Source organism: Gopherus evgoodei, chromosome 18 (genome assembly GCF_007399415.2).
Source record: "Gopherus evgoodei ecotype Sinaloan lineage chromosome 18, rGopEvg1_v1.p, whole genome shotgun sequence".
Taxonomy (NCBI): domain Eukaryota; kingdom Metazoa; phylum Chordata; order Testudines; family Testudinidae; genus Gopherus; species Gopherus evgoodei.
In genome coordinates, this window is record NC_044339.1 from 21,890,925 (window position 1) to 21,905,328 (window position 14,404).

Below are 14,404 nucleotides of genomic sequence, written 5' to 3' on the forward strand. Positions count from 1 at the left end.
TCCTTAATGGGATTTCCAGCTTTTTACTTAGTTAACTTGTGTCACAGTTGAGCCTTGCATCTCACTGTTCTGTAAAATAGTTGAGGTTATTTCATACATTTTTATGTCCAGTTCTGTCGTCATGCAGCTGAGATGTTCATTGGGCTAGTGCAGGTTAGAGTTTTGGGGCATGGTGAGACCTAGAGGCACCATTTGAGAGAACCTGGTGCTTGCATCCAGCCCATGAAAAGCTGTAATACTTGCGCTGTGTATATCCATGAAAAATTGTCTCTGCTGTCACGTTTATTCCTATACAAAGGCCCTTTTTAAATACTAATTTTTGATGCTGCATGTGTCAAATTGAACTGTTGTAATTAGTAAGTGGCAACCTCCCTCTTTTTTCCATTGAAAGTGGCTCCAGAGGATGGGAAACAAAAGGATCATTGTAGAGGCTGTTTTTAACAGCATACCAGTCGTGCCTTCTTTAAGTGTTTTTAGCCTGTGGCCCCCATGAGGTGTTTGTGAGACAAAAGAGACCGTGGGAAGCTGAGCCAGAAAGTGTGCAGGTTTTGAAGACGACAGTGTGTTTGGGGTCCAGAATGGCCTCACAAGCTGTGGATTCTGCTCTGCCTGCCGCATGGAGAATGTGGCTGCGGTAGAGTGGCTGGGTCACAGCCAGGAGGAAACTCAGGATTCCAGCATGTTTCATGTAGCGTCCTCGATCTCTGAATGCTGTACAGAGTTATGCCCTGATGTGAGACCAGAGAAGGTCTAGGCAGCCCCTAACCATAGGCATGTGAAGCTCTCCATCCAGGTTGGGGTTGGTGACTTGGGCAGAGGGTCAGGCCAGTTCCTATTTGCAGTTGTCCCACCCCTAAAGGAGTGATCAGCGACCTGACCAGGCTGATGGATGTGCAGCAGGTGATGCTGCACCAGTGCAGTGAACAGAAGACCCGAGAGCTCGAGGAAGAGAGATGGAAGGCAAAGACAGGTCACTTGTGGCTCAGGAACAACCAGGCACCTCCAGGCCTAGCTGGGAAAGGCAGGGAGTCATGAGAGAGTTTTTGTTACTTCAGAGCAACTATCTTTAAGACGCCCTTATTTACCCACAAGGAAATGTTCTCCTGGGTGTGTTTGTGGTAGAGCCAGCTTGACACTAGTGGCCGGCTGGATTTATGGCAAGTAACACAGCCTGACCTTCGCTCTTGTGGTTTGGTTAGATTTCTCCTCACTGGGCTCCAGTCAGAGTGGGGATTTATGAACCTGCATGTGCTGGTCACGTCTTCATTTTGTGTGAATCATTATCAGTCCCTTTTCTAATGCTGCCAATATAATTTAAAGAAACTGGAGTAAAAAATATCCCTCTAAACTTGTTGTAGCACATCCTGTATTGGGCTGGCAGGAACAGCAGTGATCATCAGAATATCTCTGAAAAGACATTTGCAGCTTTTTCTGCAGCCTGACTTGAATTGAGTGGTTTGAGCCTTTACTGGTATGGTAGTTATAGCCAGGATACAGCTCTGTGCTATATTAAACAGTCTCTCATGCAGCGCAGCCTATCAATCAGCAAGCAGGGAGGCATTGACATAATTTATAACAAAAAGCTAAAATAAAAATGTTCTTGTGGCTGGTTGGGATTTGAATCCAAGCCATGGAGATTAAATGATGCAAAGATAAAGTGTCTTTGCCTTCATGTTATTTTGCCTTGTTCATTCTAGCTCACTTTACACACCAGCCCTGTCGGTTTCCCAGACACTATGAAGTATGTTTTGAGCTGGGTTTGTTACTTGGGAAGGAGGTCAGTGCTAACAATCAGAATCCTGCAGGTTACTTTGAAGGGAGTATGCCCTGCAATGCCAATATTAGGGATAGATATTGTCTGGGTGCTGCTGTTTTTCTCTTTGACTATTGACAGCACAAATGACATGCTAAAAATGGCAGCTGGACTTCCTTGCCCTGTTGCCAATGCTCATGCTTCCATCTCAGCAAGCTGAAATGGGCACCCACTTTAAGCAACAAGTGGCTGCTGTAGAAGGAGAGGCTTTGACTGGGATCCCATATAACAATACCTCACACAGATAGTGCTTCTGGTCCACATATCTCAAATTGCTCTTCAGAAACAGGCATGTGGCATTGTTACTCCCAATTCACAGTTGAAGAAAGACGACTTGCCCAAAGTGACACAGCAAGTCAGTTTTGGAGCTGGGAGCAGAACGCAGTTCTCCTGACCCTCAGTCCAGCAGCTACTCAGACTTATTCCTTGAACTGTTCATGCATTGGGATGTGCAGTATCCTGTACTGCAAATCTGTTTGGGGAAACTGGTTTAATTGTGTGAATAAGAAATATATTATGAGAGAGAGACGTGGCCTGAGTCCAGGACAGGACACAAGCATCTCCTGAATTCTGTCTCTGTCTGGGGTGAGTCATGTAACCCTTCTGCACCACCCCGATTGGAAGATTGACATTTAGGAGTTATACCTGGACCATAAAGCTGTGCCGAGGGAGAGTATATTCATCAAAGCGAACCCTGTTAGCCCCATTCCAACACCATGCCCCTTTCCCTCTTCTGTTTGAAATGTCCCTTCCCCACCTCACTAGCCCTCTGCTAATCTGAGTCATTGCTGCTCTATAAACCCCCATTACATTCCCAGCCCAGATGGGGCTCCATGTTTGGTAGTCTCCACGCCTGCTGGTGGTTGGGCAGGAGCTCACAGCTGAGAGAGGCTGGATCCTCCCTCACCGGGGTGGTGCACACCCACCCTCCCTGCCAGACATAGTTTCTCTCTTTTAGTGAGGTATTTGTGTCTTTCAGTATTTCCAAACCCAAGCATGTGGGCTAGAATATTTTTCTTCTATTTTAAATGAATGCTAAGATTCTCTCTCATTCATATGATTCCAGGAGCTGGGGCTTTATGAAACACATCAAATACTGCGAGACTTGCTGTAAAATCATGAGTGTAGCCAACAGCGGTCCTGTTTCTATTCTGCACATTGGGAATAACATTGCACACAATTCTATGCAAATTATAATTATTAAACACAGTTCTAATGCCAATAATGTGGGGTAGAGGGTATAGACATGAGACACCGGGGAAGAAATGCCAAAGCAAAGCTGCTTTCCAACGCAGGAGGTTCTGCATGAGCAGTTTGTGTGTTTTTCTCTCAAGTTCTTGGAAATTTTTACAATGGTAATGTGGGATGTTGCTGGTTCCTAACAGACCTTGAATGGTCTCTTGAAATATGTGTTAACTACTTATGCTAAACAATCTGTTCCTCTGTGTATTTTGCTGTGACACCGAGTACCTTTCCCAGGCCTCAAGAAGAGCTCTGGGTAGCTTGAAAGACTGTCTGTCTCTGTCACCTACAGAAGTTGGTCCAATAAAAGATATTACCTCACTCACCTTGTCGGTTAGTAGGAGTCTAGACAGTCTTAGATATTCAGACATAATTTTGACATATTCCCAGAGGCAGAGTGCTGCAGCCAATATGTGGGAAATCTGCCATCTTCTATTTTAGCTTAGGAGCAATCACTAATTAGAGAGATTTGTACAAATCTAGTAGAGTGCTTGCCTCTTTAGGATGGAACTGTTCCCGGTGGCTGGATTGCTCTCTGGATGGTTTAATGACACTGATATATGAGGCGTTATACTATCTGCTGAGGGTGGCAGTGATGGGCTGGCACTGGAATGTGCATGGTGGTGTGGAGTGTTTAGGGTGGGACGTGCTCGATCTGGGTGAAAGCCAAATGAATGGGACTTCTGCAGTCTCTTCTGCTGGAGTAATACTTGCTGGGAAGAGGCTTTTGTGCTGGGTTAGAGCATGACAGGCTCTTTCTGGAGGGTTGTCTGGCCACATGCAGGTCCCCATAATGAGTCTACACACTCAGCAGTTCTAATGTTCGCTCTAGTATTGCTACTGCCAGTATGCTACAGTTGTAAATAATGAAGGATGAAGTGTTGCCAAGCATATTCCCTCAAGGAATGTTTCATTCCTTGCAGTAGTCTGTTACATCCTCTATTGAACTGAGGCTGTGAACCTGCTCCCTCTAAAGGACTGGTCAGAAACACTTCTTTCCTTCCTAAATCATCTTAACATCTTCCCTGCTAAGTCACCTGACCAATGGTAAGAATAGCCTACATTTTGTGAGCAAGAGATTTAAAAATAATAAAAGGAGATTTAGTTTTACACGTTGCATAATCAACTTGTTGAACTCTCAGTCACAAGATGTAGAATTCAAGAGCTGAGCAAGATTCTAAAAAGGATTAGATACTTATAAGACAATGAGATGATACACAATTGTATCAGGCATACTAAGATAAAATCTATTTCCAAGACATAAACCATCTACTAACTGACAAGGTTATGAAGAAACATCTTCTATGGGCAGGGTATTGCAAGGGGTTTCTTACACCTTCCCCTGCACTGGTGGACTCCTGGTCTGATCCAATATGGCAGTTCCTATGTTCTGACAAAACAGGAGAGGAATGGACTGGTAGGTCATATTTGAAGGTGGGGAGTGACAAATCCAGTGCTATTTGGAGATGCTGTGAGCTCAGTCTAGTGTCTTCCTCTCCATAAAATGCACATGTGCATAACTCCAACGCTAGTGCAGTGCTTTGAGTCTTCTAATTGAAAACTGATGCATAATTCCTATTCAGCAGCTTTTTCTCAGGCTTACCTGATTAGGGGTCCTATATAAGGAGCCAGGCACTCAGGCAGCGGCACAGACAGCTGCAGCGGCACAGGAGCCAGCGAACAGAGCTGCTAACGGGAGTTCCAGGGGGAGGTCACAGGGGAGACCAAGGCAGAGAAACCAGGAAGTCAGACAAGGGAAAGGGCAGGGGTCCAGTGCTCGTTGGTGGCCTGTGGTACGGTGTGAGGCGCGGACTGCCAGGCACAGAGGTGGAAGGGCATGATGGAGGCAGAGGCAGCAGGTAGAGACATGCTGAGGATGACCGGATGCAGTAGCTGTGGCATGTACATGGTCCTGGAGGGGGCACCTGAAAGGAGTTTTCTCTGCATGAAGTGCCGCCTGATAGAGCTGCTGGAAGAAAAGATAAGAGGACTGGAGATGCAGGTGGAAACTCTGGCTGAGTTTAGAAGGGGGTTTGAGCAGATGATGGAACACAGACATGATGAGGCACAGGGGATAAGCTCAGACGAGCGGATAGAAGCAGGACCAAAGGACTCTGAGGAGGGGCTGCTGGGTGAGGAAAGTGGACGGTGGAAGCATGTGACTAGGAGAACCAGGCAGAGGAAAAGACGGGCCAGCGATGGAGACATAGAACTCAGGAACAGGTTTGCTGAGTTGGGAAATGAAGATGGAGCACAGCAGGCTGCTAAAGGAGAGAGGGCAAGGAAAAAGAGATGAGCAGCTAGTCCTGCAGAAGGAGGGGAGGAGTCAATGGAGGCGGCACCAAGTATGAGCCCTAGGAGGATTGCAAGGGCGAATACAAATCGAGAGGACTTGCGGCAAGCTGGTGTGGGGGATAGACCGGAGAATCACACTGTCGCCAGGAAAAGGTAAGTCTACGTGATTGGAGACTCTTTACTGAGAAGAATAGACAGGCCTGTAACTAGACCTGATCGGGAGAACAGAAGGGTGTGCTGTCTGCCTGGGGCTAAGATACAGGATGTGGACCAGAGGCTGAATAGGATCCTAGCGGGAGCGGGAAAGAATCCGTTGATTGTCCTTCATGTGGGAACGAATGATACAGCTAGTTACTCGCTGGACTGTATCAAGGAGGATTATGCCAGACTGGGGACGACGCTCAAAGAAATCGAGGCTCAGGTGATCTTCAGTGAGATTCTGCCGGTTCCTGGAGCAGGGCGACGAAGGAGTGACAAGATTATGGCGATCAACAGATGGCTCAGGCATTGGTGTTACAAGGAGGGCTTTGGGATGTACGGTCATTGGGAAGCGTTTACGGACAGACAACTGTTCGCTCAGGATGGACTTCATCTAAGTAAGGAGAGAAATAGAATTCTGGGATGGAGGCTCGCCGACCTCATCAAGAGAGCTTTAAACTAGGAAGTTGGGGGAGATGGTTGAGAGATGTTCAGGAGATCTCTACGCTGGAATATAACCTGGAGAGGGAAGTGAACAAAGTGAGAGGAGATACCCTTGTGGACCAAAGAATTGATCCAAGGAGGAATAGTGGAGTAGAAACCAGATTAACGGGTGATGCTGGTGGTAGAAGGTCTGTGAACAACGGGGGAAAGAATGTCATTGACGCTAAACGCCAAAAATTAAAATGTCTGTACACTAATGCGAGGAGCCTAGGTAACAAGATGGAGGAACTGGAGCTACTGGTGCAGGAAGTGAAACCGGATATTATAGGGATAACAGAAACCTGGTGGAATAGTACTCATGACTGGAGTATAGGTATTGAAGGCTATGTGCTGTTTAGAAAAGACAGGAAGAAAGGCAAAGGTGGTGGAGTAGCCTTGTACATCAACGATGAGATTAACTGTAATGAAATAAGAAGCAATGGAATGGATAAGACAGAGTCTGTCTGGGCAAAAATCACACTGGGTAAAAAAGCAACTACAGCTTCCCCTGAGATAGTGCTTGGGGTGTGCTATAGACCGCCGGGATCTGATTTGGATATGGATAGAGACCTCTTTTAATGTCTTTAATGAAGTAAACACAAAGGGGAAATGTGTGATTATGGGAGACTTCAACTTCCCGGATATAGACTGGAGGACGAGTGCTTGCAAGAATAATAGGGGTCAGATTTTTCTGGATGTGATAGCGGATGGATTTCTTCATCAAGTAGTTGAAGTACCTACGAGAGGGGATGCCATTTTAGATTTGGTTTTCATGAGCAGTGAGGACCTCATAGAAGAAATGGTGGTAGGGGATAACCTTGGTTCGAGTGATCATGAGCTGATTCAGTTCAAACTAGATGGAAGGATAAACAAATGTAGATCTCGGATTAGGGTTTTCGATTTCTCGAGGGCTAATTTTAAAGAGTTAAGGAAATTAGTTAGGGAAGTGGATTGGATGGAGGAACTTGCGGATTTAAATGCGGAGGAGGCCTGGAATTACTTTAAGTCGCAGCTGCGGAAATTGTCGGAAGCCTGCATCCCAAGAAAGGGGAAAAAAACCATGGGCAGGAGTTGTAGGCCAAGCTGGATGAGCAAGCAACTCAGAGAGGGGATTACTTGGGGTACTGGTTGATAGCAGGATGACTATGAGTCGCCAATGTGATACGGCTGTTAAAAAAGCAAATGCGATTTTGGGATGCATCAGGCGGGGTATTTCCTGCAAGGATAAGGAGGTGTTAGTACCGTTATACAAGGGGTTGGTGAGACCCCATCTGGAATACTGTGTGCAGTTCTGGTGTCCCATGTTCAAGAAGGATGAATTCAAACTGGAACAGGTTCAGAGACGGGCTACAAGGATGATCCGAGGAATGGAAAACCTGCCTTATGAAAGGAGACTCAAAGAGCTTGGCTTGTTTAGCCTGGCCAAAAGAAGGCTGCGGGGGGATATGCTTGCTCTATATAAATATATCAGGGGGCTTAACGTTAGGGAGGGAGAGGAATTATTTAAGTTTAGTACTAATGTAGGCACGAGGACGAATGGGTATAAACTGGATATTAGGAAGTTTAGACTTGAAATTAGACGAAGGTTTCTAACCATTAGGGGAGTGAAGTTCTGGAACAGCCTTCCGAGGGAAGTAGTGGGGGCAAAAGACTTTCCTGGCTTTAAGACAAAGCTTGATAAGTATATGGAGGGGATGTTATGATAGGATCGTTAATTTGGGCAATTGATCTTGGATTACCACCAGATAAGTCTGCTCAGTAGTCTGCGGGGAGATGTTGGATGGGATGGGAACTGAGTTACAGCAGAGAATTCCTTCTTGGGTGCTGGCTGGTGACTCTTGCCCACATGCTCAGGGTTTAGCTGATCGCCATATTTGGGGTTGGGAAGGAATTTTCCTCCATGGCGGATTGGCAGGGGCCCTGGAGGTTTTTCGCCTTCCCCTGCAGCGTGGGGCACGGGTCGCTTGCTGGTAGTTTCTCTGCAGCTTGAGGTCTTCAAACCAATTTTGAGGATTTCAATAACTCGGTCCTGGGATAGGGGTTGTTATAAAATTGGATGGGTGGGGTTCTGTGGCCTGCCTTGTGCAGGAGGTCAGACTAGATGATCAGATTGGTCCCTTCTGACCTATGAGTCTATTAGGAGAAAGCAGAAAGCTTACAGGGAGTGGAAGAAAGGCGGGATTAGCAAGAGAAGCTACCTTGGTGATGTCAGAACATGTAGGGATAAAGTGAGGAAGGCTAAAAGCCGCATTGAACTGGACCTTACAAAGGGAATCAAAACCAATAGTAAAAGGTTCTACAGCCACATAAATAAGAAGAAAACAAAGAAAGAAGAAGTGGGGCCGCTATACACTGAGGATGGAATGGAGGTTAAGGACAACCTAGGCATGGCCCAATATCTAAATAAGTTCTTTGTCTCAGTTTTTAATAAGACTAGTGAGGAGTTTAGCAATGATGGAGGGATGATAAACAGGAATGTGGATATGGAGGTGGATATTACCGCGACTGAGGTAGAGGCCAAACTTGAACAGCTTGATGGGACAAAATCGGAGCGCCCGGACAATCTCCATCCGAGGATATTAAAGGAACTGGCACGTGAAATTGCGAGCCCGTTAGCGAGAATTTTTAAGCAATCGATAAACTCGGGGGTTGTGCCGTACGACTGGAGGATTGCTAACGTAGTCCCTATTTTTAAGAAAGGGAATAAAAGTGATCCGGGTAATTATAGGCCTGTTAGCTTGACGTCTGTAGTATGAAAGGTCTTGGAAAAAATTTTAAGGGAGAAAGTAGTCAAGGACATAGAGGTCAATGGTAATTGGGACGAATTGCAACATGGATTTACTAAAGGTAGATTGTGCCAAACCAATCTGATCTCCTTCTTTGAGTAGGTGACGGATTACTTAGATAAAGGAAATGCGGTAGATCTAATTTACCTCGATTTCAGTAAGGCGTTTGACACGGTTCCGCATGGGGAACTGTTAGTTAAATTGGAAAAGATGGGGATGAATATGAAAGTTGTAAGGTGGATAAGGAACTGGTTAAAGGGGAGACTCCAGCGGGTCGTACTGAAGGGTGAACTGTCAGGCTGGAAGGAGGTTACTAGTGGAGTCCCTCAAGGATCGGTTTTGGGACCGATCTTATTTAACCTTTTTATTACTGACCTTGGCACAAAGAGCGGGAATGTGCTAATAAAGTTTGCGGATGACACAAAGTTGGGGGGTATTGCTAACACGGAGAAGGACAGGGATACTATTCAGGAAGATCTGGACCACCTTGTAAACTGGAGTAAGAGTAATAGGATGAAATACAATAGTGAAAAGTGCAAGGTCATGCACTTAGGGATTAATAATAAGAATTTTAGATATACGTTGGGGACGCATCAGTTGGAAGCGACAGAGGAGGAGAAGGACCTTGGGGTATTGGTCGATAGCAGGATGACTATGAGCCGCCAATGTGATACGGCCGTTAAAAAAGCAAATGCGATTTTAGGATGCATCAGGCGAGGTATTTCCAGCAAGGATAAGGAGGTGTTAGTACCGTTATATAAGGCGCTGGTGAGACCCCATCTGGAATATTGTGTGCAGTTCTGGTGTCCCATGTTCAAGAAGGATGAATTCAAACTGGAACAGGTCCAGAGACGGGCTACTAGGATGATCCGAGGAATGGAAAACCTGCCTTATGAAAGGAGACTCAAAGAGCTTGGCTTGTTTAGCCTGGCCAAAAGAAGGCTGCGAGGGGATATGCTTGCTCTATATAAATATATCAGGGGGGTTAACGTTAGGGAGGGAGAGGAATTATTTAAGTTTAGTTCTAATGTAGGCACGAGGACGAATGGGTACAAACTGGATATTAGGAAGTTTAGACTTGAAATTAGACGAAGGTTTCTAACCATTAGGGCAGTGAAGTTTTGGAACAGCCTTCCGAGGGAAGTAGTGGGGGCAAAAGACTTATCTGGCTTCAAGACTAAGCTGGATAAGTATATGGAGGGGATGTTATGATAGGATAGTTTAATTTGGGCAATTGATCTTGGATTATCACCAGATAAGTCTGCTCAGTGGTCTGCGGGGAGATGTTGGATGGGATGGGAACTGAGTTACAGCAGAGAATTCCTTCTTGGGTACTGGCTGGTGAGTCTTGCCAACATGCTCAGGGTTTAGCTGATCGCCATATTTAGGGTTGGGAAGGAATTTTCTTCCAGGGCGGATTGGCAGGGGCCCTGGAGGTTTTTCGCCTTCTTCTGCAGCATGGGGCATGGGTCGCTCTGCAGTTTGAGGTCTTCAAACCAGTTTTGAGGATTTCAATAACTCAGTCTTGGATTAGGGGTTGTATAAAAGTGGATGGGTAGGGTTCTGTGGCCTGCCTTGTGCAGGAGGTCAGACAAGATGATCACATTGGTCCCTTCTGACCTATGAGTCTATGTGCATAACTCCAACGCTAGTGCAGTGCTTTGAGTCTTCTAATTGAAAACTGATGCATAATTCCTATTCAGCAGCTTTTTCTCAGGCTTAAGGAAGGTGATTTGGTGTTTTGTAGTAATTTGAAGCTTATGAAACACATATACCAACACCATCTTAATTTAACATACAGACTCTGCCAATTTCCTCGGAGCAAATCAGTTCTCATCTGGAAGTAATGGGTCGTATCATGCCTGCAAGTGGGAGCAATGACTTACGGTGATGTCACCCACTGGCTTTTCATGGAAATTATTAATTAATCCATAATTCTGTCTGCAGTGATGTTGTGTGTATAAATATTTAATTTCTCTTCGGGTGCCCACGTTTTCACCATCGTGCCCTATGCTTTCTGACTTAGCTCAGAGCTCGGAGGAGCTGCACAGTAGATGAAGTTATCTGAGGTTTCTGTGTGGTGAGAAAGGTTAATGTATTTCTCCTTTTTTCTTTTAATCTTTACACAGTTGGGCTTTGGGGGCTTGGGCCTTCGAATCCAAGTTGGCAAAATACAACTTCTCCTGCCTGGATGAAAGACTTAAAGGATGGCTCTGTCTCTGGCAGAGGCCTTCCTAACACAGAATGTTTGTGACTGTGACTAAGTGAAGACCAGTTGCCTGCTTCTGTTTTTAAATGAATGGTATTTGGGTTAAGAAGCCATTTCTCATGTTTTCTGTTTCAGGGCTGAAATATTTTGGTTCTCACTATAGATTGCCCTTTCCAGCCCAAGGCTTTCATTATAGCATGCCAAGTGGTACACAGAACACGTTTGAAACTGGATTTAAAGTCAAGGATCTAGCAGCAAAGGAAGGATCGACAGTATCCTACTTGAGGGTGGAGCAGATTTAGAGAAGTTCTGTTCTGTGAAACTTTCAAGTCTCCAAAACTACTATGCAAGTTAATTCTTTTTTGCACATTTTTCTTTTTCAGGAAATTGCAGCTTATTTAATAACATTTGAAAAGCATGAAGAATGGCTAACGACTTCCCCTAAAACAAGGTAACATTGCTAATATTGCAGCTTGTGAAAATGTACATTGATTTATTTTCACTGATGACTTGACTTGCTAATCAATTCATTGGGCACAAAGTGAAAACTCCAAGTCACGCTTGATAGCTTGTGACACTGAAGTCTCATTAATTGACTTAATGAGTGTTTTATTGAATGAAATCGGATTGATTAAAAACAGACCACCTGCAATCTTGACAGGTAAAAGTTTTAACCTGATGATTTAACATTTAATTGTATCCTTTCAGATGAATGCATTTAAAAGGCTTTGTTGAGTGAAGGTTGTAGGCTATTTATCTTGACTGTCACTAATCTGTTAGCCAGAAACTTAAAAAAAAAATCCCTTGCACTTTTCCTGTTTAAAATGCAGACTCTAAGTTTGTTTGTATTTTGGCATGTTTCTTGTTGGGGTTAAGTGTCTGGTGGCAAGGAGATCCCAATAAGCCAAATTAACAGGCATGTTTGCAGTTTATTAAGCAGTAAATGTCATGTATTCATCTAACTGCCATAAATGTTTAACTTCTGCAACCCGCTGGGAACTGATACAATAAATTAAAGACTGCAGATGTTTTCCTGTTGTGGAATCCTGATGATCATTTTATTATGTTGAGACATGAAGTTGCACTACTTGTGGCTGAAAACAAGAAAAGGAACTTGTGCTTACGGAGAGTGTATAAAGTTCTGGGGTGTTATCTAAAACCACATTTTTGCTTTTTCTAAAGTACAGCATCTTTCTCATTCACAGTGAATGGAGCAAGGGTTTATTAGTCAAAAGAGGGTTAGCTCAGCAGGACATGCTGAAGTTCTGTCTTTCTTGCTGTGTAGTTGGGAGAAACCCAGTGCATTTTCACACCTGTTCACAACTAGGCTGTTGGGTCACTGGTGTGAGAACACATTTTTGGAGGAATAATGAACTATTCAATGTTGTAAACCAGGTAAGACCTACCCCAAAATAATACAAGACGCTCTAGTGCTTTTCATGGGAGGAGGCCAGAGCAGCTGGAAGGGAAGCTTTCCTGCTTCTGGCCTCTGCAGTTCAATGTGCTCACAACTGCCTGGAGAGCAGCCCGACGATGCTTCACGCAGACAAGAGGGTACAGCCAGCGAGTGCCTTTTCCATCTCCCACTGGGGATGGCCCCAAGAAATGCAAATGCAGAGAGAGCTACAGCAGACACAGCACAAGATGAATCTTCAATAGTTTGTTGCTTGGTTTGGCATCATATTCCTTTGTAATTAGTAGGGGCAGAAATTATAGTAAGATACAAGAATGGTTATTGACCGTAACAAATAGTACAAATTAACTTGCTGAATGTTTAATAGCTCACATCTGAGGGGAGGATTTAGACAAAGGAGGATGATAGAGCAGTTAAAGAAAAGAGAAGGGTGGCTTTCTTTGGGAAGTTAGAAAACAACTTCTGTTAAACTTAGGACACTCTCCACCTCCCCACTTCTCTAACATTCAAGCTGCCTTAACATTCTCTTACATTATTAAACAAGTTCTTCATTAATCGTTATCAAAATGTGGTGTGTGTTAGGATTGAGAGGTGAGAGATTTCATGTGCTATTGCTTTTACAGGTGATGCACTCAGTTCCACTAGACTCAAATGTTTTACTACAATGGCTGATAGTTCAGGTTCTTGCTTTCAAGGAACTTTAGGTGCACACTGTGATAGGATCCCTGGGGTGCAGCCTGGGACTGTGGGACCTCTGTGCTCTTAACTCTCCAGCCTGGGCTGTCTCTCATAACGCTTTGCTGGTGACAAACAGCAAACCCCTCCAGGTGCTGTTACCACTCAGTACAACTGCATGTGGAGCCCCACACCCAGCTAGATTGTATGAATGTTCCCAGAGCCACCCATGAATTACACAGAGAAAGGCACCCCCCAAATCCCCCCCGCCAGCTTCCAGCCTTGTACCTCAGGACTATACCATCTTGCACTGCTCAAAACCCTTTCTTGAGCAATGCAATTTTGTTAATTGGGTCACCTCTTCCACAGTGGAATGTGGATATACACCAGCCTAAACCTGAGCAAATTTACCAAGCAATTCATGCAAACACACTGGTAAAGATAAACAGTAAAACAAATTTACTGATTACAAACGATAGATTATAAGTGATGGCAAAAAGTAGAGTGGTTACCAAAATATAAGAACAAGTCTAAACTCTCAACCCTATTAGACTGGGCAACATCTAGATTAAGCAGTTTTCCTCACCCCACTGGATATTGCAGTTCATAGGACACAGGTTTCATCTTTGAAACCTGGGCCAGTTTCCTCTGTTGGGTTCTTCAGTCTTCTGAATGTCCTTGTTGCTTGCAGCATAGATGGGAGCAGGAGAAAAGGCCAAGCATGTGGCCACCGTATTCTGTTTTATACCCTCAGTCCATGTGCTTGGAGAACACAAGTCCAAGCATGTCTGGTGGGTATTGCTGAGTCTCCAGGCCAGATTGAACAATTCCCCTGGTGTGGCCTTGTGCAGGTGAGTCACTGCATTGTAGTTCCCTTTCTGGACAATGGCTGTTGGTTATTCTCCTTACTATTGTCTTTGGGGGAGCTAGTACCTGGGCACTTTCCAAACCTATAGCATATTTTAGTGACAACCAAACAACACAATTCTCATATGTATTAATGATGTACATATTTAGATGGAACAATGGGTTTCAGCAGATCATAACCTTTCCCGTGGTACCTAACATGGCATGCTTTATTTGCAATATCACAATTATGAGTGATGAATATGGGGATTGCAGCGTGCTCCCCTGGGGTGCAGAGTGTGTCACACACTCTCCAGCCTAGATCGGGGTCTGTATTTTATCACTAGTGACAGGCATCTCATCTGCAGTCTCTGGGTGCTGCCACCTTTTTCTTGGGGCTGTGTAAACAGATTCTCATTCCACCCCTTGGCTTCAGAACAATA

At 44.7% G+C, this 14,404-nt stretch overlaps 1 protein-coding gene across 9 annotated transcripts in view; it reads left to right on the top strand.

Annotated features, from left to right (window-relative positions):
- CAMTA1 (calmodulin binding transcription activator 1) overlaps positions 1-14,404 on the top strand; it is an 865,798-nt gene that overhangs the window by 233,205 nt on the left and 618,189 nt on the right. For all 9 annotated transcript variants that reach the window (XM_030537782.1, XM_030537785.1, XM_030537786.1 and 6 more), the window contains exon 3: positions 11,410-11,477. In XM_030537782.1, coding sequence (XP_030393642.1) covers positions 11,410-11,477 — 68 coding nt within the window. The remainder of the gene's footprint in view (positions 1-11,409; positions 11,478-14,404) is intronic.